Source organism: Pelobates fuscus, chromosome 5 (genome assembly GCF_036172605.1).
Source record: "Pelobates fuscus isolate aPelFus1 chromosome 5, aPelFus1.pri, whole genome shotgun sequence".
Lineage (NCBI taxonomy): Eukaryota > Metazoa > Chordata > Amphibia > Anura > Pelobatidae > Pelobates > Pelobates fuscus.
Window position 1 is genome coordinate 194,877,525 of NC_086321.1, and position 24,114 is coordinate 194,901,638.

The following is a 24,114-nucleotide window of genomic DNA, read 5'->3' on the forward strand; positions in this document are numbered from 1 at the left end:
TAGTTACGGGGAAAGGTTAAAAAATTTAAATCTCTTTAGTTTGGAAAAATGGCGCCTCAGAGGGGATATGATAACATTATACAAATATATTTGGGGCCAGTACAAACCATTATCTGGAAATCTATTCATAAACAGGGCTATACATAGGACACAAGGTCACGCATTTAGACTGGAAGAAAGGAGATTTCCTCTAAGGCAAATAAAAGTTTTTTTTTACAGTAAGAGCAATAAGGATATGGAATTCTCTGCCTGAAGAGGTGGTTTTATCAGAGTCCATACAGTTTAAACTGCAACTGGATAAATACTTGCAAAAACATAACATACAGGGATATAATTTCTAAATAGTGGGGTAATAGCTGCTTGATCCAAGGAGATATCTGACTGCTATTTTTGGGTCAAGAAGGATTTTTTTCCTAGTTGTTACAAAATTGGAAGCGCTTCAGAATAGGTTTTTTTTTGCCTTCTTTTGGATCAGCAGCAAAAACATATGTGAGGAAGGCTGAACTTGATGGACACAAGTCTCTTTTCAGGTATGTAACTATATAATCATTTAGTAAGTGTGTGGTTTAAAGGTGAGAATTAGTTCACAGGCAGTGATTAAAGTTCTTAGATCAGGCCTTCTACCAGTAATTTTGTATGGCATTGAGATAGCAGGATGCATAGAAGGAGGAGCTGGGGCAGGCGGAGAAGCAGGTAACGGTGTGGATTCAACCTTCTGTTGCTAAAGTAGATGAAGGGTATATTGACTGGATTGTAGTTTTTGAACGGATTGAGTCAGTGCTGCCACCTGTTGAGTAAGTCTCTGTAGTTCCTGACAGTTACATAGTGTAGTGTCTTAGTTGTTATAACACAACCTAACAGTTGGTTTGTTTAGATATGAACTCAGTTTCAGTGGACACGACCTTCCCAGGTGCCTAAGAGTGATAAGGTAACCTGGGAGATCTATTAGGGCATGTGTGCCTTTATTTACAGAGAAAGTGATGAAGCCAGAAAGGAACAGACAGGAAGCAGTTTCAGGTGGTCCGATGGTTAAGGCTGGCAACAAAGGAGCGAACTCAAGAGTCAAGCCTAAGGTCAGAAGCCAGGAAATCCCCAAATAAGGAGCAGGATGCCAGAGGCCAAAGGTGGGAGATCATGGTCAGGGTCAAAGCCAAAAGTCAGAAGCCAAGTAGTATGATCATGAACAAAAAACAAGATCAGGATGCAAGAAGACTGGGGCAAGCACCAGAACAACCAAGCACTAACCAAGTGCAGTGCTTGGGTATTTATAGGCAGAGGAAGGTATATGACGGCCCCACCCCCTGCAGGCAGAGCACTCTAGTGACTATAAAGGAAGGGTTGGGACAGGGCCCATCTAGGCTATTCCCCAGTCCCTCCTCCCCGGCGCTCTCTGAATGCTGCACGGGCATCCACATGGCAGCTGCCATCTTATCGTCGTGGCGTCTAAGTGGAGGCTGGCGCCAATGGTGGACACCGAAGCCAGGAGAGAAGAGAAAGGAGTAAGCGCCGAGTCCTTCAGTAGCTGCCTACAGGACACAGCGGGCACCCTTGGACAGGTTACTGCCAGCGGGTCCCGTTACAAACCACTAGTTAGCACTCCTGAGGATCCTGATATCACCTAGTGAAATGCGAGTGGGCTGCCGTTCGTTTAACTATCCTCTAGCAGCCATTTTACTCCATTGTGGGAAACTTTTCTTTAAACTTCACCTTAAAATATGTTTTTACATAGCACATACTTACCTTTCTAGTGGGGAACATAAGCCAGCAGGCATATATGCAAGGACAAGCTAGCGCACTTTATAGCTGAGTTATACTACAGAACAACCGGCATGTGTTTCCTCATTAGTGAAGTTTGTCGATTTTTTGACCTCTTGACTATTTTCATTTATGGTGTCCACTGTTACTGTGGTACGGTACCTTTATTAAAAATGATTTAGGTGACTCTCAGCATCCAATATCCTAGCACCATCTATTTGTGGCAACAGCTAACTTTAGTGGATGGACTCTAGAACTACATGCACCCCACTATTGAAATATTCCAAACTGTGTCTGTCAAAGCCATATTTATTACAGTGACCCCTGATTAGTGGACATTTTAATACTGTACGGCTGTACCTTAGTGAGGCAGAGCATAAATACACGTCTAGTACAGAGACCGTACAATGTCAAAGGGTGTGCGTCACATATGGATCTCCAATGGCAGCACCAGGCCTCCAGGATATTTCCCTTGGCAGAGATGGCACTGTAAGGTCATGGCATGGGCCAGATAAAGCCTCAGGAGGGTGAACAGACACAGAAGGGTTAAAAGTGGATCAACTAAGGTCACCCCCAGACCACTTCATGTGAATAATGTGGTCTGGTTACAGCGGTCCTGTACTTTTCACCCTTTAATGTAAAACAATGTTTTTTGAAAAATGGCAATGTTTACATTTAAGCAGGGCCACCGTTAGGCAAACTAGGCATTCGCCTAGGGCGCCGGCCTGCTGGGGGCGCCCGTGATATTTCCTGGTGGGCTCTCCCTGTCTTGAACTGCAGCACTGGGTGAGCGGTTCTAGAGCCGCCCCTCCTCAGTGCCGGGCCACTCCTCCTGGCGCCCGCAGGTGGGGGCACCCAGAGGAGCCCTGTCACAGTATGGCAGAGCAGGCACCTTCTTACCTTGGATGGCAGGTGCCTGCTCTCCCATCAAATGCCAGTGACCGGAAGAGAGGGGGATGGAGCAGGCAGGCAGCGAGGGAGGCTCCTCTTGCAGCTTCTCACTCCTCCCTCATGTGCCCTCTGTGATGCCGGGAGCCAGAATATGACGTCATTCCGGCCCCGGCATACTAAACGGTGAGCGGGAGGAGTGAGGAGCTGCCTCACACTGGACCCTAGCGAGGTGAGTGTTTGTCAGTGAGTGTCTGTGTGAGTGTGTCAGTATGTGAGTGTATGTCTGTCAGTGAGTGTATGTATGTCAGTGTCTGTCAGTGAGTTAGCATGTCTGTCAGTGTGTGTGTCTGAGCGAGTGTATGTCTGCCAGTGAGTGTCTGTGTGTCTGTCAGTGAGTGAATGTCTGTCAGTGAGTTTATGTGTGTGTGTCAGTGAGTGAGTGTATGTGTGTCAGCGTGTGTGTGTCAGTGAGTGTGTGACATGAAGGGGAGGAAAAATGGATCTTTGCCTAGGGCGGCAGAAATACTTGCACCGGCCCTGCATTTAACGGTTAAGCAAGCAGCTAGTGGCTGTGTTCTTGACAGCCACTAGAGTCGCTTCAGTCTTCATAACCAAGTAAAACATGGTCCTGCAACCAAATATGGCTGGTAGCAGCATTTAATTGAAGGAATCCAGTGTTTTGCAGTGGATGTGCTCTACAATACAAAGAAGGACTGGATTTCGAGATCGCAGGTAAACATGCTTGCTAAAAATCACTGGAGGTAGAGCTGGAGACTGCAGAAGAGGAGTGCTGGTACTGGTACTGGATCGGAAATTATAGGAGGTGGGAACAGCCTGGGAAAGCATTGTGTTCAGGTAGGGTGGGAGCTTCCCATAAAAGCTCTTAAACACAAGGCTGGAAAGATGAAGGGTGAGTCTGGATTCCAGCGACAGCCAGTTTAGTTCTTTTAGCATGTCTCATGATGGGTCCTGTAGTTACATAGTAGCACAAATAGGCAGAATGAGTTATACAATGTATTGAGTTTATTAATGTTGGATTTCGGTGTAGGTGCATATACTACATCCCCATAATCAATGATTGGCATCAGCATTTGCTGTACAATCTTTTCCTTTTCTGTAGGGCTTAGGCGGGATTTGTTTATGTACATGGCACCTAGTTTTGGATAAAGTTAAGATGCAAGTTTTTCTATGTGGAGGCCAAAAGATAGATTGCGGTCTAACAACATACCCAAGTTTTTGAAAGAGTGGACTGCGGTCAGTGTGCTATTTTAATATATTATACATTAATCACTGTATGGGGCGCGGTTCCTTTCCTTCTTTTTTGTATTCTTTTGTTACAAGGATGGGAATCCTTGCATTAGGTACCGCAGCCTATCTTTATTGTGTATTGGAGTGAGCACCTATCATACCCCCTTTTTTGCTATTTGAATTAGTTTTGATGGATAGGTGGGAATTGTGTAATTTGTGTAATTTAGGTACTGTTCCAAAGATCATTGTGACAGTTTTGTCAGTGTTTAGGAAGACTTTGTTTTTTGCGATCCACTTTTCTATCTCCGTAAACTGGTCTTGGAGTACAGCCTCAAGCTGTGGTAGATCGGATTTGCTTGCATAGATTACTGTGTCATCTGCATACATGTGTACATTTGCAGACGTTAGGCAGATCATTTATAAATAATGTAAATAGTAGGGGGCTGAGAATGGAACCTTGGGGAACACCACACATGACTGGGAGAGGGAGGGATTCGCTATAAGAAATGGACACATACTGCGAGCGATCCGATACATATGATCAAAACCAGCGGATAACCACCAATACCTGAGTTTTTTAGTTTGTGCAGTAGAATGTCGTGGTCTACTGTGTCAAAGGCCTTTGCAAAATCAAGTAAAATAGCTCCAGTTAGGTCTCCTTGTTCCATGCCAGTTTGGATGTCATCACAAACTTTTAAGTGGGCAGTTGTAGTGGAGTGATTAGGGCGAAAACCTGATTGATCTGGGGTCAGATAGTTAGATTGTTGGTAATACTCACATAGTTGCGTATGGACACATTTTTCTAAGATTTTTGACAATACTGGGAGCAATGATATTGGGTGATAGTTAGAAACCAAAGTAGTGTCACCACTTTTATGGATAGGCACTACTCTTGCAGTCTTCCAAAGATTAGGTATGTATCCAGACACCAAGGATTCGATCTTTTAGGGTTGTGACAGGTTTAGCAATTGCTGGTGCACTGATCTTCAACAGCATTGCTGGGATTTGATCAGGTTCATACTGGTTTGTCATTTTTAGATTATTAAGGTTTTTTTTTTTTTTTTAAATGACACGAATAGGAACAGGTCTAAAAATGAACTTGTCTATAGTGGGTCTTTACAAATTTAGTGGGGCCTGATCCACATGTGTAGTTTCAGGATGTGTGTCATTTATTAGCTTGGCAATCAAGGTGGTGGAGCATCCGACAAAATAATTGTTAAAGGCATTTGCTACATCTAATGGAAGTTGCAGGGTTTGGTTATCCACTTTGACAGTGGAGGGCTAGGAGTGGATTGGGGGAGTTTGTAATTTATGACTTTGCAAAAGTTTCTAGGGTTTGATAGGTTATTGTTCATATTTTCACAGAAATATTGGGCCTTGGCCAATTTTGTTTGTTTTTTGCATATATTTCGCCATTGTCTATATGTACAGTGATCGTTCATAGAGCCAGTACACTTGAACTTTGACCACAATGAATCCCGAAACTGGTACATTTGGATGAGGTCAGCTGTGATCCAGTTCATATGTGCTCCTTTTACTCTCACCTTACGCAGCAGGGTATGCAAATTCCAAACTTGTAGGAGTCCGGACTGAAAGAATTCAACTGCACAGTCTATATCTGGGATAACGTTTAATCTGTGCCATGGGAGGTTCTTGATTTCATTAAGAAAGGATTCAAGATTACATTTTTTGAAGAACCTGGTGATTTTAAACTTGGGAGAGGATTTAGTAGCCTTTATTTTGAGCAAGCAGTACACTAAACAGTGATCACTGAAACTGTTAGGGAGAACGCCTGCCTCCTGGATGCTATAAGGAGAAGTGGAGAGAATCCAATTGCGCAGGGTATGGTTATGGCTTTTAATGTTTATGCAAGTTGGGGAGGAGATTAATTGTGTTAACTGCACGGAATCTCAATTGTGCCAGAAAGGAAATCAAGGTGGCAGGAGGGCAAAAGTTTAGTAAGGGGCTAAACTTTATGGAATTGTCAACATAAATAACAATGTCTCCTCCTCTCTTTGCTGTCATTTCTAAAACATGAATAACCCGGTATCGCAATGGCGGTGTCTGGTATTTTAGTTGTTAACCATGATTCTGAGAGCACAATGATTTTTGGTTTGTAATGGGAACACCCAGCATTCAGTTTAGGGAGTAAACTACGGATGTTGCAGTGCACAAAAGAGAGGCCTTTTTTAGTGGGGAGATTAGGACTAGAATTAGCTGGGGGACCAGGGTTAGACTCCACATCATTTGCAAGGGCAAGTAACATATGGGGTTTAAATACACACACTGGGGCTTAATAAACACTGAATACGGAAGGGGTTTGGATACACACAAGGGGGTAAAGAGGAGTTAAAAGACACACAATGGATAAGAGCCACACAAAGAGGTGGGCAAAGACACAAAAATGCCAATGCTGTGTGAGGGGTGCTAACACACAATTTCACATCTGGTCACGCTTTCCTGGTATTTTCAAGGCTTGCGTTGCAGTAATGTATTGTGTGGGTTACAACAGGAGAATATAAACTTAGACGTTACTAGTAGGCCTGCTATGCTCCTTTCAATAACTCGAAAGACAACTTTCTTTTTTCTAGGTTAATTAGTTCAAATCAAGATAGTAGTGGTTGTCTCACCATCCCTCTCTCTGTGCGTATCAGGATAATTAGTGAGTTTATATGTAGTCTATATCCTAGGGAAACGGGTGTGTTAAAAAGAAAAAAAAAAAAAGAGGCAAAGAAACAAACAAAATCCTACAAGTTGCCTAACCTGACTGGCATAAAATGACAAACTGTGTATTGTGTATACTAGTGAAGGATAGTTTTGGGAATAGTGATGCTCTGTAAGGTACAACCTCCATTAAACAAGACTAAAATCCTACCCCAAAGAGTGCTTACTAGTTAGCTGTGACACTCTGCCAGGGTGATTCCTGAATTGTCAGATAATGACCAGGGATAGTTTAGGCCTCATTAGCCTCAGCCGTGGGGACTGTGCTGGCAGTGGGCACAGTGAAACCACTAGATGGCGCTCTCCTGCGCTATGAATCTGAACTATGCACTCTGTTCTGGAATACAGGAAATCTTACTTTCTGCACCTCGTGACCATGGCAACACCAACACACCCTGCTCTGCGCCTCACCCTTTACGCTACACACTTCACCTCTCCTCTCATTGGCGCATGAGAACAGCGCCCCGCCTTCTCCGGTGACGTAACGCCACGCCAGTGGTCAAACTGCTTGACAGGTCACCGCGTTCCCTCGCCTCCGCCAATCACTTCGCTAGTTTCAACAAGCAGTCACGCCCACCTCCTCTCGGTGACACACTCGATCCAGGAAGTGTTCCTCTTTCTGTAACTGTCGCTCCGGCCTCAACATGGCGACCAGCCAGCAGTGGGTTCTGGTGGAGATGGTGCAGGCATTCTATGAGGTACACGGGGAGCTCTGGGTAATTCTGGGGCTTCTCTCATTCATTAACACAGTGTGTGTGAGACCCAGCTGGCTTAGCATATCAGCAGCCCAGACACACAGGCAGTTGCCCCTTATAGGTCAGCCTGCTGCTAATGGGAATTAGTATTTAAAGGGACACTACAGACACCCAGGCCATTCATGCCAGTGAGGTGGTGTGGAGCACTGTCCCCTTAACCCTGGAATGTAAAACATTAGAGTTTCAGAGGAACTTCCTGCTGTTTCACTGAGTTTAAAGCGTTCTCATGCATCTTGAAAGTCCCCATAGGAAAGCATTGATTCAATGTTTTCTTATGGAGCGAGGGCCTAATGCGCCCTAGCAGTGCATGCGCAATAAGTTCCCCCAGGCGCTTATGTTTGAGGAGGCAAAGTGTTTTTAAACTCTTAAACTGCCGCCGGCGGGAGAGGGACAATGTTTTGTTAGAAATAAATTCCTATAATGTTTCTTTCAGGGGAACAAAAATTCAGAATGGACACAATTAAAATCAAGATATCAGGCTAATATAGCCAAGATTTACCTGTAGCAGAGTTATAGTTTTTCCTGATTGGCTTTTTCAGACCAAGTGTAACCATTCAGAATCTAACTCCCTACTGTTTGGAATGACTAGTGAGTTCACCTCACTTGAGTTGGTTGCTAACTTTTGGTTCATGGATTACTTTTCATTGATGCTTGGCTGTGTCATGTGAAAAGTAATTGATAACCGGAAGAGAGCCAAAGGTTAACCATGCTTGTTATTGGGCTATTAGACTTTGTGGCCCTACTGCTTCATGTAAGGCATGTGTAACTTGTGTCAACGCACCTTGCTAAAATGTAACGATTAAAGCTCAATATAGTCATGAGATTTCACAATGGTGTACATTGTAGTGACAGGAACTGGATTTATTGAGTTAATAGTTGCAAAGGCATGTTTAACTTTTAAAGAGTCGCTATTAGTGGAACATCAGTGTTCCCCCATTTTAACATAGTCATGGGAAAAAAGAAAGTACACTCTGTTGGAATTATATGGTTTTAAATATCAGGACATAACTGTTTCTTAGAGGGTGTACTCTCTTGTTCCCATGTCTGTAAGTCAAAAAGCATTACTCATTAAAGCGGCACTGTCATGCCGAACTTACCTTACTTTAATCGATTCCTCTTCTCTCCCTCTGTCAGGATTTGTTCTTCATTTCTTCCTGTCTGCTCTAGTTTTCTTTAAATCGTAAGACAAAGTAGGGACTATTTGTCTTATGGAGGTTTCCTACGCTTAGCCATCTCTGACCAGCAGAGGAGCAAAGTGTGCTTCATTTCCGATGGTCAGAGAAATTTTCCCACAATTCTTACCTTTCCTCCGTGATCCCGCGATGCTTCCTTATACTTTTCCCGAACGTCCTGTCACTTAGACTGAACGCCGGCAAAACTACCGAATTGCGTCCTAACAGAATGAGAACAGTTTGTTCATTCATGTTAGGATGCAATTCGGGACTTTGTTCTGATCGGAATTTCATTCGAATGAATGAAACTCCGATCCTATTCGTGCTGCGGCTGCATCTTGCAGCCGCTTAGTGGATAGCTCCCTAATTCCCATGGTATTAGGGAGCTATCTACCAAAAAGCTGAAAGACCTAAATTTAAAGATTACTTAGTATTAGTAAATTCTTCCCCCTACTCGCTATATCTCTATTTTGGGTGGGGGGACTAGGGGCTTTGGGACCACTATTCACCTTCAGGAAGGGGTGGGGGTGGGGGCGGGGGGGGAGGATTATAGGTCCCCTCCCATTGCTATTTAGAGCCCCCCACCCGCCGCTCAGTGGTGGGGACAGGACAATAGGTCACTCCTCATTGGTTTTATGGCCCCCACCCGCCGCTCAGGGGTGGGGGCGGGCGGAGGAAAAAAGCTGCACTGCTCCCTGCCGCTTCTATTTTTCCATTTTACAAGGAGGGAGCTGCGCGCCGGTAGCTCCCTCCTTGTAATAAACTGAACAAACGAACACCGATATTCAGTGTTTGTTTGTTCGTCTGACATTTCTATTAATTAATTCGTCTTTCTGACGAATGAATGGATGAAATTCCCGTTCGCATGCCCAAGTGTTTAACTGGGCATGTGCGTGAATCTCACAGCGCTATCTAGTGTGGGCAGATGACGTTTCCCACAGGGCCTTCATCTACCCACACAAAGATGGCGGCGCCCAGGACCTAGGTCGGGGCAGAAAATAAAGTTTTAAAACTAGGTATTATGGGGGCTTAGGGGCATTTGAGGGGGTCAATTAGATGTAGTGGAGTCTGGAGGGGGGACTAAAAAAAACCAAAAAACGGGATTCGGCCATGACAGTGCCGCTTTAAAGGTTGATTTGTCAGGAATTCAAAGTTATTTTTAGATTTTAGTTTGAAATTCCATTTGAATTCTCAACATTTCACAGTTAGGAGGATAGCTTTGATCATATTTGATAACTATGCAGTTTATTTTCCATCGTAATCACAGTTTTAATGTACATTTCCTTTTAGGCACCTGCGTATCATTTAATACTGGAAGGATTTTTGATCTTATGGATTATACGACTTATATTCTCCAAGACTTATAAATTGCAGGAACGATCAGATCTCACAGAAAAGGTGATTTATAAATGTGATATATTGGTGGCTCTGGGTCTGTAAAACTGACTTCCAGTGAATCCCCATATCCCCATTATTTTGAACTTGTACAGTATATTAATCAGAAACAAAGCAAATGTCCACAATAATTTGGTTTCTGTAGTTACACTTCCTGACGTTCCCTATACCACAGTACGCTCAAATATTGATTTGCCAAAATAATTATTATTGACATTTCTATAGTGCTAACTTATTCCTCAGTGCTTTGCCATATTATAAATTGTATTATAAAGGGGGAAATTGAACAACAAAGGAGACAATGAAAAAATGTTACAGGAACAATAGGTTGATGAGGTCCCCATACAAACGAGAATAGATGACCTGTAGATTAAGTCTCTATTATAAAAGTAAATGGACACTATAGTCACCAAACCAACTTTAGTTTAATGAAGTAGTTATGGCGTGTAGATCATTCCCCTGCAGTCTCACTGCACAATTATCTGACATTTAGGATTTAAATCACTTTGTTTATGGAGCCCTAGGTACACCTCCCTGCATGTGACTTGCACAGCTTTCCTAAACACTTCCTGTAAAGAGTCATCTAATGTTTACACTTCTTTTATTACAATTTCTGTTTAATGCATAGTTTCTTCTCTCCTGCTCTGTTAATACCTTTCTAGACCCTACAGGACCCTCCTGTATGTAATTAAAGTTCAAATTACAGAGCAGGAGATACAAACTTTTAAAATAAGTTACATCTGAATTGAAAATGAAATAAGTTTGTGTTCATGCATGCTTGTGTCAGTCATAGCAAGGGGAGGTGTGGGTGGTGCTGCATAGACAAAACAAAATGGTTTCATTTTCAATCAGATGTTACTCACTTTAAAAGTTTTTGTCTCGGGGGGCGGGGCCTGACAGCCAAAAAAGACAGTCGCATGATGCTGGTGCTCCTCAGGGAATTCGTGTTATTAAGCCTCAAATTGTGCATAAAACCCTGCTTTTTGACTAAAAGCTTATCACTCACGGTCGATACTTTGGCACTCTCTGGTCTGCAGGCGACGAATATGGCCTATGCTGTACTTCCTTGCGGCCTACAGCTGCACTCAAGTACGGGAAGGCAGCCGATACTCTGCCTTGATTTGGAGCTTTTAAACAAAGTGCCCTGTTCCCACCCTCTTTGGACCGGTTGGGGTTATCCAGGTCCCCTCTGGTGTGTTGGAGTGGTCTCCTAGCCAGGTACTCCAGCCTGCCTGCAAACCGAGGCCTAGCAAACAAGAGGGCCATCACACCTACCGCAGTAAAAACTCCCCACTAACTCCACCTTACTATACCGTGGGTACAAGACCAAGAGCCTGCAGATGCGTGCACTGGTCATGGACTGGATTACTCGAATGGCAATAAGCCAGACTGTCTGGAGACTTAGGCTCGGTGGAGGGGCCTCAACATGGTTTCTGGCATCAAGGCCGGAAAACTCCTAAACTCCTTCCATAGGCATTGGTTAAGTTCCCCTTGACTCTCACCTGCAGCTTGGTTATATTCTTGTTACTTTCGCAGTGCACAATATTTCTCATGACTAAGCTATGTTCCTTTATTATAGTGCTCTACTTGCCTGTATGCATCAACCCGCTCTGAGCACCAAGTGGTCATTGTCTTATTTACTTATCTGCAGTTTTATGGTTTTCAATAACATCTTTACATGTTTAATATGTTTCTACTATTATTATTATTATTATTATTATTATTATTATTATTATTAGAACTATGCTCCTGTATTTCCTTTTATTATAAAAATTCCCTTGACATTTCATATATCGCTAACTCTTCTCAGTTGATCTATGTATACTCAAGAGAAATGTTTATGTAAATGGTCTTCTGCACTACACAAATAAAGAATTAAAAATAAATAAAAGTTTTTGTCTCCTGCTCTGTAAATTGAACTTTAATTACATAGAGGAGGCTCCTGCAGGGTCTAGCAAGCTTTTAACAGAGAAGGAAATAAGAAATGATAAATTAAACAGAATTTGCAATAAAGGAAGTGTAAATATTAGATGACACAGATACAGCATTCTACTTGCTTGGCATTATTGATAGTGCTGCAAACGTTTTTTTTTTTTTTTTTTAATTCTTTATTTTTGTAGTGCGTATATTAGTCACAGGCATACATGTGGTACCCCAACGGCATTCCATATGCAGGTTTCAAGACATTAGTTACAGTAGGGGTAAGTAGACAATGCACTTTTTTTGTAAGTTGTAAAGACGTAATATGCATGAAAAACAGGCGTATAAAACAGGCGTATAAATCAGGCATATAAATCAGGCATATAAATCAGGCATATAAATCAGGCATATAAATCAGGCATATAAATCAGGCATATAAATCAGGCTTAGAAAACAGGCTTAGAAAACAGGCTTAGAAAACAGGCTTAGAAAACAGGCTTAGAAAACAGGCTTTTAAATCAGGCTTTTAAATCATGCTTAGAAAAACAGGCTTTTAAATCAGGCTATTAAATCAGGCTATTAAATCAGGCTTTTAAATCAGGCTTTTAAATCAGGCTTTTAAATCAGGCTTTTAAATCAGGCTTTTAAATCAGGCTCTTAAATCAACGATCACGCTGGTAAGAGGTATATCTGGCTTATACCCTGGTTGCATTAGGTCGTTTGTGAGTCCGCTTGTGGCGTGCAGCTTATGCCGCATAGAGTCCCTGCAAAGCGTTGTCGCCCGGTACCAGAAGGAGAAGTGAGAGCTAACTACCTACTGACAGAAATGTAGTAAAATAAGAGGCTTAATGTTATAAGTGTTATCATGTTGAAATTAAGTTGTGGGGTTAAGCCACTGTATCTATACAAAATATGAAGCAGAGAACGTAATTATCAAAGATAAATAACAAAAACAGCTGCCTAGTATTAGCCCTGAGGCTTAACCTAAATGGCTATTGTGCATGCCGTAAAAAAAGATCCCGCACCGCCACGACAGCATGGGCAGGCACACCCAGGGCAATAGTATAGGACAACAGCATGGCACTCAATAACAGCACAATTTTTATAAGGAAAGTCTAGTGGTTAACGCTAATGAGAACTAGGTATGTCATGCTGGTATGTCTAAGTAAAACAGGCAGGTAAAGACTATGTTCTGAAAGCGTGATGTTAGTTAGCTTCTTAATTATAGCAGGTGTGTGAGAGTTGAGCGTGCAGGAACAATGTTGGGCCCTTCAGACCTGTGTGGCATAAGTGTGTGTAGTATTAAACATATAAAACAATTTTAAATGACACGTTTGGTTCGGACAGTAGCTAGGTAAATACACACAGTTCTGCTCTGCTGACCAGCGTGGTAGCAGGGATAGAGGCTACTTCAAACCTTCACCCTATGCCACTAGTGGCAAACGTTTTTTTGATCCACTTTGGTCACTTTTATTTTCCTCTCTATGACTCTAGAACACTAGCAGTCCGCTCTATGACAACCTAGGAATACCTTGGGCGAGTGGGGAATTCTGCTAGGGATAGCCTTTAGGCTGCCTTGAAGCAGCAGGTAGTGCTCTCTGGTTCCCTGGCTGTAAGGGAGATAGTTAGGAAGCTTAGGGCTACATAAGGTGTTGGTCTGGCGTGATCTAGAAGTTGCTGCTCTTGGCAATAAGTTACACCTCTACGCCCCGCGGGGCACGTTTGTACTTGCTCAAGTAGCCATTTGGACCCATTGCCGTTTTCCACACGAGTACTGTAGCCTGTGCTAACAACTATCTTACCCCCTCCAGGGGTACCTCACCTACTAGGGCTTACACTATATCCCTATTTACCATAACCCTCAGCCCCGTTTGGCCAGATTCCTGGCTATACCACTATGCTTTTGTCCGCTTTATGACTATCTAGGAATACCTCGGGCGAGTGGGGTGTATTGCTAGGGATAGCCTTGAGGCTGCCTTGAAGCAGCAGGTAGTGTTTCCTGGTTCCCTGGTTTTAAGGGAGTTAGTTAGCAAGTTTAGGGCTACGCAAGGTGTGGGCTTGGCGTGTCCTTGGAGTTTTGCTCTCGGCAATAAGTTACACTTTCACGCCCCGTGGGGCACGTTTGTACTTGCTCAACTAGCCATTTGGACTTACTGCCTTTTTCCACACTAGCATTGTAGCCTGTGCTAACTACTACCCTACCATCTCCAGGGGTACCTTACCTACTAAGGCTTACACTATATCCCTATCTACCATAACCCTCAGCCCTTTTGGCTAGATTCCTGGTAATATTACTATGCTTTGAGTATGACATATTTGTATGCATCTCTGTAGTGACCTTTCTACCTACTGGTCTCTAACATTTACCTACTGCATGTGTTCTAGTTAACACTAGTGAGCACTTACCTCACTCACTCAGCACCCGTGAGTCTCTAATCTCACTCACATACACACCTCATTAGGTGCATTGCCCTTTGGCTAACAGTGAAGCCAATTTTACTACTACATACAGATGTTGTTCTATTAAAGGGTTCAATACCCATGTCTTTTTCATTGTATACTTTCCTAGTATACTTTTTTGTTTTGTTTTATGTTTGTGCTCTCCCCTTTTCATTGTGAATACTACTACCTAAGGGGTATAGAACATTGGATGAGCAGTCCCCCACCTTCATACATCTTTTTGTATGGTGGCCGTTCTGTTCATTCCTTTCTTCTTCTCTCTTCAGTGCTGCAAACGTCCCTATCACCTCTTCACTAACATAAACATTTGATCAGTAGGAGAGAGGGGATAGTGTGTGTGTATATGAATGTCTGTCATTACGTGTAAATGTGTGTATATGTTTTAGTGGCTAATTATGTATGTTTTATGTGTGTTTGTTTGTACAACAGAGAGGGTATGGTTTAAAGTTGCTGTGAGTGGCAAAAGAAAACTTTTTTTTATCAAATCAAGCTCTGTTAATGCAGAGTCTAACTTCTCTAGGGAATACACTGGTAGGGTGCTCTGCCAGTTTAATGTTTCAAACCGCTTAGAAAGGTTTAATAACTTACTTGGGCTACAAATAAACATGTATTATACATCCTCACATAGATTTTGCAGTGTTCTAGTTGTCTACACAAGAATAAATCCCGAAGTTTGAGATATACTGCATATAAATGCTATGTTCTGATGAAATGATTGCCAATGTAACGCACCACAGCATATGTGTGTCCTTTATGCATACACGTTGTGGATTAGTGCTAAAAAGTTGACCTCACAACACAATTACCTTTATTGTTTTCTCTTGGAAATCAATTAAAATGAATACCTGTTGAAGGACCTATGTGGTCATTGTAAGGTCCATCATTTTTAAATTGGCTTTCATCGACCTCACAAATGCAGCATATCAATAAATCTTTGCTTCAATCACTTCTATACATGTCCTGTATGTTTAGTGTCTGACTTACATTTCACCTTTCTTACCAACTTCATTTTGCTGTGTACCATTGTTATCTTTCCTATTCAAATTGGTCTTTGAGAACTCGCTTGTTCAAGGATCCTTTCAATGCTTTTCAAATAACCAAAATAAATCTTCTGAATGTGTGTGTGAATGTTTCATAATTTGATGTTTGGATTTGATTTATAATGTTCTAACATTGGTCTTGAACTGATATTCAAAGTTGTCAGTAGATTTCAACTGCTCCAAAACATTGTTTGTTGTGTTTATCTAGCTGTATTCAGTTGCAGTGGTGTAAATGTAGAAATGCAATGAAAGAGTCACACATTGCTAATAGGTTTTAGGTCATATACTCACTTTTAGCCTCTTCACGCCTGTAGGTGGCAGAAGTCTGCTGCCCACCCATTCTCTCTGTATATACGGCGTAGTATTATTGACCATATGACGGGAGTTTTAAAAGCTCTAGTTCTAATCATTTGTGCAAAACTGTTTTTGAAAACCATTACGCCGGGCGTATGATTAGATTTCTATGTTGTAACCAGTGAATATTCTAACATTAATACATTTTCTTTCTGCACATATTAGCAATGATTAGAAATCGATATATTGTAGCATTCAAACTTCGGCATTATTATGCCAACTCATACCAATTTTAAAGAATATTCAGTGACTGAGTGTCACCTGATGGTTCTCAATTAGTGGATATTCTTTTAACCTGGTATGAGTTGTTATAATAAGTAAGAAGTATAAACTTCGTTTTCTATCACACCAACTCAGACTGGAATGACCATGGTCATCTGACACGGCAAGGTCAGTGTAAAACCATATGTTATTGTTCTGACAGATTTTTGGTGTACAGACTTCTGGCACTGTAGTTATTATGGTACCTAGTTTCCTTTTGTGGAAGAATTTGTTGTAGCTAGGGGAATACATGTTGCTGCTTCAGATTTCACTTTTGTTTATTTGCAGTGAAACCAATGTGATTTTCACTGCTTTCTTAAAATAAATGATTGACATATGCTTAACATGCTTTGTTTTTCTTGATTGTTCAGGAGAAAGAAGAGTTGATTGATGAATGGCATCCAGAGCCGCTTGTTCCACCTCTCTCTAAAGATCATCCATCACTCACCTATAATATTGTGTCTGGGTAGGTGACATGTCCCTTTTTTCGTATAGTTAAATATACTTCAAGAGTTTGAGTGATGTACAGGTGCAGTAGATGAAGGCATTTCAAATTTGCCGTTAGCCAAGTAAAACATTGTTAATATCACTTCCTTTACTTGGGGGTTTATTCACTAAATATCAAATTGTAGTGAAGTGAAAACTGAATTGCAAAATTTAGTTTTATTGAATAGAATCTCTGGTCTTTTCCACTGTATATCTTAGACGTCTTGCTAGCAGTCTATATAAAGATCTACTTTGATTTATAATACCAACAAAAAATATACCATACTTCACAGCCAACGGAAAACATTATGTAAATGTAGGTATAGGCAGGATTCCGGTAGACTCTGTTTCACTCCAAGAAAACCAAAATCAAAGTAATAATGAAAGACATTCCACAATCACAGGGTTATTTACTAAAGTGAGAATCCAATTTTAAAGGGACACTATAGTCACCAAGGCAACTACAGCTTATGGTATTTGTTCTGTTGAGTAGAATCATTCCCTTCAGGCTTTTTGCAATAAAAACTGTCTTTTCAGAGAAATTGCAATGTTTACATTGCAGCCTAGGGATAACTCCACTGGCCACTCATCAGATGGCTGCTAAAGGTGCCTCTTGGGGCAGTGCTGACATTCAGTGTCTCCACCCTCTACATGAAGACACTGAACTTTCCTCATAGATATGTATTGATTCAATGGATCTCTATGAGGAGATGCTGATTGGCCAGGGCTGTGCTTCATTTGTGCTGGCTCTGCCCCCGACCTCCCTACTTGACAGCCACAACCAATCCTATGGGAAAGCATTGTGATTTGCTCACAGAATCACTTCTGATGATGTCAGTCATGCAGGCAGATCAAGGCCAGAGGCAACAACTGCAGTCTTGAATAAAAGATGGGGCTTGATGGTGTTTTTTTACACTATACGGTCAGGAATACATGTTTATGTTCCCTGACCCTAGTGTTCCTTTAAGGCGTAAAACGTAAGCTGAACTAAAAGTATAGCTGATTTAGAGAATGTTTCCATTTGGTCTATTTTAAACTTAAATTTGTAAAAGGGGGGCAAGCAGGATCATCTGGAAGAGTAATAGCTCTCTTGGGAGTACGTTCAGCTTAACTACAGCCCCTCTGCCATGCCTGGACATATGTGGGTACGACCATTTTCGCAGATCAGCTAAGACTGTCTTCAGCAAGGGGAGAAAATTGCGATGGTATAATAACCGTGGATCCGTGGTTAGCCAATCCCCCAAGTATTTCATTTTACCATAGCACCAATGTAATGGGAAATCCGCCTCCAATGCTGCATATTCATTGGTAGGGAAAATTACGTTCAAAACTTCACATTTTGTGAGGTTAAAGGGACACTGTAGGCACCCAGACCACTTCTGCCCATTGGAGTGTTCTTGGTGCCAACTCCCACTACCCTTAACCCTGCAACTGTAATTATTGCAGTTTTTAATTAACTGCAATACTTACCTTGCAGGGTTAACTCCTCCTATAGTGGCTGTCTACTAGACAGCCACTAGAGGGCACTTCCGTGTCTATAGCAATGGTTTTCTGTGCTAGAGCGTCGCTGGACATCCTCACACTGTGTGAGGACCTACAGCGTTGCTCAATTCCCCATAGGAAAGCATTGAAAGCATTTTCAATGCTTTCCTATGGAGCGCTCTAATGCGCGTGCGCGGCATTGCCGTGCATGCGCATTAGATCTCCTGAGTCGGCGGGCGGGATCAGTCTCGCCCACCGGCTGACGTATGGAAGAGGAGGAGGAGCAGCGGCGAGCAGCCACTGCCGAGGGACACCCCTTCAGCAACCGGGGATGTGGGAGTTGGAGGGAGAGGGGACCTGCAGTGCCAGGAAAACTGATTGTTTTGATGGCACTGGAGTGTCCCTTTAAGCTTGAATCCGGATAGTGTACCAAACCTCTCAAATTCTAACAAGAGACACGGCAGAGTGACCCTTGGGTTCATCACAAAGAAAAGGTTATCTGCTTAAGCAGCAACCTTATGAACAACTCCCTGCCATGTAAAGCAACGAATGTCCGGGTTTTGGTGAAGCGCCTAAAGTAAAGCTTCCAGGGACATGGCGAAAAGCATCAGAGAGAGCGGGCAGCCTTGTCATGTACCGTTGCGTATGGTAAAGTCCACAATCAGGGCCCCATTCAACCATACCGAGGCGCACAGTATGCTGTATAACGGAGCTACCCAATTGAGCAATCTCGGGCCCAACCCCAACCACTTCAGTATGGCCATCATGTAGGTCCAATTAACGAGGTCAAAGGCCTTTTCAGTGTCCGTGGACAACAAAAGCATGTGTTGATTCGATTGTCTTGCATGATGTATAGCAAGAAGTCGTAAACTGCTGTACTGTGCCTCTCGGCCAGGGATAAAGCCAGTCTGATCCATGTGGATCAAGTGTGGTAAAGCTGACTGCAATCTAGTCGCCAGGACCTTTTGTGAAGAGTTTGACGTCTACTTTGAGCAGGGATATTGGGCGATAGTTGCCGCAGGGACCTTACCCGGTTTAAGCAGGACCACGATCGTAGCCGCCAGTGATTCCGCACCCAGCTTCCCACCATCTGCCACGGCGTTCAGGGCCTTTGTTAGCCGTGGTATAAGTTCTGCTGAAAATTCTGTAATAACAAGCAGAGACCCCATCAGGGCCCGGCGCTTTGCCTACTTTAGTCATCTTCAGCGTAGCTGAAAGTTCTTCTTTAGTGAGCGGACCGTCTATGACCACCGCTGCTGCAGGGGACACCGTCTCCATTACGAACGTCTGCAGATAGGCGTCAATTGACGCGGTTCTTTGCACCTTTAGAATGTGGGAGTGATCGAAGATGACGACGTGTTAGGAGTTCCGCCACCTGGCGTCTGGCCTGCAATAATTCCCTGTATACTTCCATAAGCTGTGTTCATTTGTGCTGAGATTCCAGACGGGATACGGTGTTGTGCAATTCCTCCATCTGTCTGAGCATCTCTTTCTTTTTAACAGAGGCCATTCAGATGAGCGTATCCCGAATGCCACTCTTGTGCGCTTCCCAGATCAAAATATTATCAGCAATGTTACCTTTTACAAAGCGGAACCTGCCATCCTGATCAACCATACGCCAGAGTTCCCAAAATTGCAGATTCGCTGCCATTAAATCGGCAACCCCTGGCAGTTCCGAAGTCTCGAACGCGCCCTCAAGGAAACGTGTTTCCTGTAAGAGGGCCACTGATGCATGATCTTTCCTTAAGGTCCTCAATAAGTGCGAGTGTTGTTCCGGGATATTTAAGCCCCTACAATTCATGGTAAGGCTAGACAGAAGGGACGGGCTATAGGCCGTGTCCACACACACACCACTGACACTGTTCAGGTCTGCTACACTCGCCTAGGTGCGGGTACCACAGGCACACCCATTCCTTCCCCCAAGGGGACCACTAGAAGTAGAGGAAAGAGAAAACGATAGGGAGGGTCTCCCGTTTGCGCCCAGCCCCCCGTGGACGGGACCGAGGGCAACCAGGGAAGCTGCACAATGTACAGTAGTGAAGTGGGAAGAAGAGTGAGCAGAAAAGAAGTCTAGAAAAGTGTAAAAGGAGACACCAGAGAGGTATCCCAAACCGGGCAAGAAGCGCACCGGTTACTACCCCCCCAGGAGTTCAGGGGGAAGTCCAAGTGATAAGAGTTGTTGGGGTGCCGGCCTGATAACCAGACCTAGGCACGGCAACCCCTAACACCCCACCAATAGAACCAGACACTCAGAGTGAATAGAGGGAAGTGGTCTAGACTCCTCTCCTCAGCACAATAACTGTGTAACGAATCAAGCCGACCCCAACGGGTTCCCCCATAATAACCATTGAATACTTCGATAGCCACAGTAGGAAATGGTAACTAAACCATACTGTTGAACAGACATGCATTGATAACGGGACCTGTCCCTCCAAGTAAATCTCCCACCCCTCACCCAGGGCCTTCATGCCTGCGAATCCACCTGCCCTCCACCCCCAAATTCCAGCAGCCCATATTTAACACGCATAAGCAGAACAAGGGTGTACATGAAGGAGTGAAAGTACATATAGAGTGAAAATAACCATAGCGTGTCTTGAAATACGAGCGCTCGAGACATTAGACCCCCCCCACTTTTTTTTCTTCAGTTTTTAAAAATTATTAACCATCCGTTGCGTATATCCTCCCCCCCCCTTTTTGTTTTTAACCAAACTTTGCGTAGCCCCCCTCTCATCTTCAGATCTCTCCAGTTCCCTGTGTCTGAATCTGTTTTTATTTTTTTCGCTGTATGGACAACTTTTCCTTATGTATAGCTGTAAAATTAACAACACTTGACAATGGGCAAGGCTTAAAGCAAGGTTCTGTTTCAGTTGTTAGTCAAATTTACCCACAATCCTTAGTGAAATCAATCCCACAGAAGGACAAACCGCAGACATCATGGGCCGAGGAGTACATAATGGCTGCACTCATGTATTGATATCCAGCTCAAGGAAGAAAATGTAATATCAGTAAAGGCAAGTAGCAATGAGGGGAATATAATTAATACACAAGGAGCATTACGAAAGGGAAATCAAAACGGAAAAAAAAAATTTGGGTTGTTTTAATTTTTTAAGGTGATAGAAAATTGGCATATAAAAGAAATTCTGTCATTCTTTTACATATTACACTGTCACTAGTCTAATACTATCCTTACCTTTTGTGTCATTTTACCCCACTCCCTCTAACATGTAAGCTCATTGAGCAGGGCCCTCAACCCCTCTGTTCCTGTGTGTCCAACTTGTCTGGTTACAACTACATGTCTGTTCGTCCACCCATTGTAAAGCGCTGCGGAATTTGTCGGCGCTCTATAAATATCATAATAATATAAAAGAAATATAATTCAGGCATACCATAGAGAAGTTGCTATTCTGGTTTTTATTGAAATGTTTGAGAAATTATTTAATAAAAAATATTTGAAAACAAATTAGACCAGGAATTATAGGTCTTTCAAAAAAAATTGTTATACACCTGAAAGATTGAAAACAGAGAGAACCATAGTGCTGCAACAGAACCATGAATAAAAGAGGAAGAAAAGATGCTGGTACACGCACATGATATAACGTCTATTTAGAGCTCTAAAGCGATTGTATTAGCAGATTAATCCCAACCCATGTTCGAGATCCATCAGGAAGTATTACTATCAGTATAAATATGAGTCAGAAACCCAAGAAGAAGCAGTTCAATATAATAAAGTATGCAGGCTTGATAGTATTATTTGAGGTAAAAGCTAACACACTCACATTCTCCAGAGCTACTTTGAGCTCGGAGAAAGCTACATGGGCAACATAATCCCTGCATGTGAACTTATCTAGAACTTCAAGGAGGAATAGTTTGCATAGGGAGTAGAAACCTAGAAATTGCATTTAAGCAAAGTTGTGTATTAGCCGTATAAACGATGTATACTTGCAGTAATACAAGCCATTCATTGCTTGAGTCTTATTTTTGCTACGATATGTAACTGGAAGTAGCTTGCTTGTTTGTGTAAGTGCTGTTAGGTGTATAGAATAGGCACCAAAATAAACCAAACTCACTGATTACCCAAAAAGTCCACTGGAGATGTGTGTGTGATCCAGAAATTCTGTTAAATAAGAAAACATGGCTGTGGGCAGGAGACACAGAACGGGACCTGCTGCCCCTCTAATGTAGATCAAATTATGTTTTCATTTTCTGTATATTGTTATACGGTCAGCATTAAAAATTCAGTTCTAGATCACCGCAGACACACTGAAAGTCAGGATGTTGCATGGGCTACCACATTTACTCAAAACAATCCTGGCGAGGACATTTTGACACCCCCAAATTTAAACCATGTTTTGCCACCTTTAATGATCTAATCAGAATTGTTTATAAGAGCTATATGATCCAAAATGCTTAATATATGTTCCTGTTTTACAGCCCTCCAAGCCACAAGATCACGGTTAACGGAAAAGAATGCATCAACTTTGCTTCCTTTAATTTTCTTGGTCTTCTTGAGAATGAAAGAGTTAAAGTAAGCAATACTATTTCTTCTTATCATGTGTTCAAATAAACCTGTCAGAAATATATAGGTAAATGTCAGAATAAGTGGAATGTGTGCTCCCCTAGGCATGTATACATTTTAATCTGTGCGTTGACCTGGCAATATAGAGTGATATACATGCTTAAATAGTGCATCCTACTCTTTTAAGAGGGATGTTGTATGGTATCCCACAATGCCTTGTAGGTGACCTAACTTATGACTTTGTTGCCACATGATTGGAGGTCAGGCTGATAACATGCTTTGCTACTTGTGGTTGCCATATTTGTAGTATCTTCCTCTGTGACAAGGTCAGAACTTACAAATGTTGTCTCCCTGGATCTAAGACCGTTGGGACGTATAGTTTGAATTGCATTCTTTATACAGTGAATCCATGTACCCATTTTTCGTGAATGGTTCGCTTTAAAGGCTAACTGTACCCTTAAATATAAATGTAAAATGTGGTACATTACGTTATTACTAAGCTGTTTTACCAAGATCATTCTTTACTTACATTATTCCCCTTGCTATACATTATCAACTCTGGAGCCAGAATGTGCCCTCGCCCCCATTATTTTTCTTGCACATCTTGCCTTTCTCAATGTTTACCGTGACCTTCTTTAATCGGCATTAAATTAAATATCCATTTACTTGTGTACAAAGACCAATACAACAATGCTCTGTCGCTCTCACTGTATTACTCTTAATAGACGATGAATTTGGCAAGCCCTAACTTCCTTCCATAATCCATTCAAAAGTGCATGAGACTCCTTTTTAAAAAACCCAGAGCACCACTCCTTTAGGTAAATACCATGTTCGCTCAATTGCTGGTTGATCATGTAGTAGTGAACATCTGGCAAAGTTTGTTGAAGAGAACAATAGAAGTGAGCCTTTTCTTCTGATTAACGGTTACAAAAAAAAAAAAAAAGAATATGGGTTTTAAAAGAGGTAAGCCACATTCTAATCCCAAGAATTGAAAAATGCCATATGACCTCTCTTGTAAAATAAATGATTTCTGGTACGGTCATAACCTGCTTATTTACCCTGGGATAGAAAAAAAATTGTGTGCGGTCAGTTATACAGTGAACAATGGAGAGATGGTTATAGATTTCTAAATTTGGTATCTTGTAATTCTAAAAATATAACGAGCAAAGATTTAGCTCTTTAAAGTTACCATCTAAATTGACTAACTAAAATACTTTGTCTGCTATTTACCTTTTTAATTTTCTTAGTTTCTTAATTTTGTTTGTTTTTGTTTGAAGAGTGCAGCTCTGACCTCACTAAAAAAGTATGGTGTTGGCACCTGTGGTCCTCGAGGGTTTTATGGTACATTTGGTAAGTTGCATTATAATGGTTTAATGTTCTAGATTCACTTTTTTTTGTGTGGCAGTTTGTGTGTCATGCTTTGCTGTAGAGAAATTGCCCCCCTTTTCACAGAATCAAATACAGACCTAAATTTAATGGATGACTGAGATGGACAGTATTGACACCCAAAGCACTCTCTCATTGAAGTGGTCTGGGTGCACTGTCTCCATACCATGAACCCTGCAATCGGAGAAACTGCAATGTTTACATTGCAGAGTTAAGACTCTCTAAACTGCCTCTAGAATTTGTCAGTGAAACTACACTGAAATAAGAACTTC

At 42.2% G+C, this 24,114-nt stretch overlaps 1 protein-coding gene and 1 long non-coding RNA gene across 2 annotated transcripts in view; one reads left to right on the plus strand and one right to left on the minus strand.

Annotated features, from left to right (window-relative positions):
- The window catches only part of LOC134611259 (uncharacterized), a 1,028,750-nt gene that overhangs the window by 603,295 nt on the left and 401,341 nt on the right, over positions 1–24,114 (minus strand). The window lies entirely within an intron of this gene.
- SPTLC1 (serine palmitoyltransferase long chain base subunit 1) overlaps positions 7,207–24,114 on the plus strand; it is an 85,062-nt gene continuing 68,154 nt past the window's right edge. Inside the window, exons 1-5 of the mRNA XM_063454932.1 lie at positions 7,207–7,313; positions 9,833–9,940; positions 16,344–16,438; positions 22,372–22,465; positions 23,734–23,806. Coding sequence (XP_063311002.1) covers positions 7,260–7,313; positions 9,833–9,940; positions 16,344–16,438; positions 22,372–22,465; positions 23,734–23,806 — 424 coding nt within the window. The 5' untranslated portion in view covers positions 7,207–7,259. The remainder of the gene's footprint in view (positions 7,314–9,832; positions 9,941–16,343; positions 16,439–22,371; positions 22,466–23,733; positions 23,807–24,114) is intronic.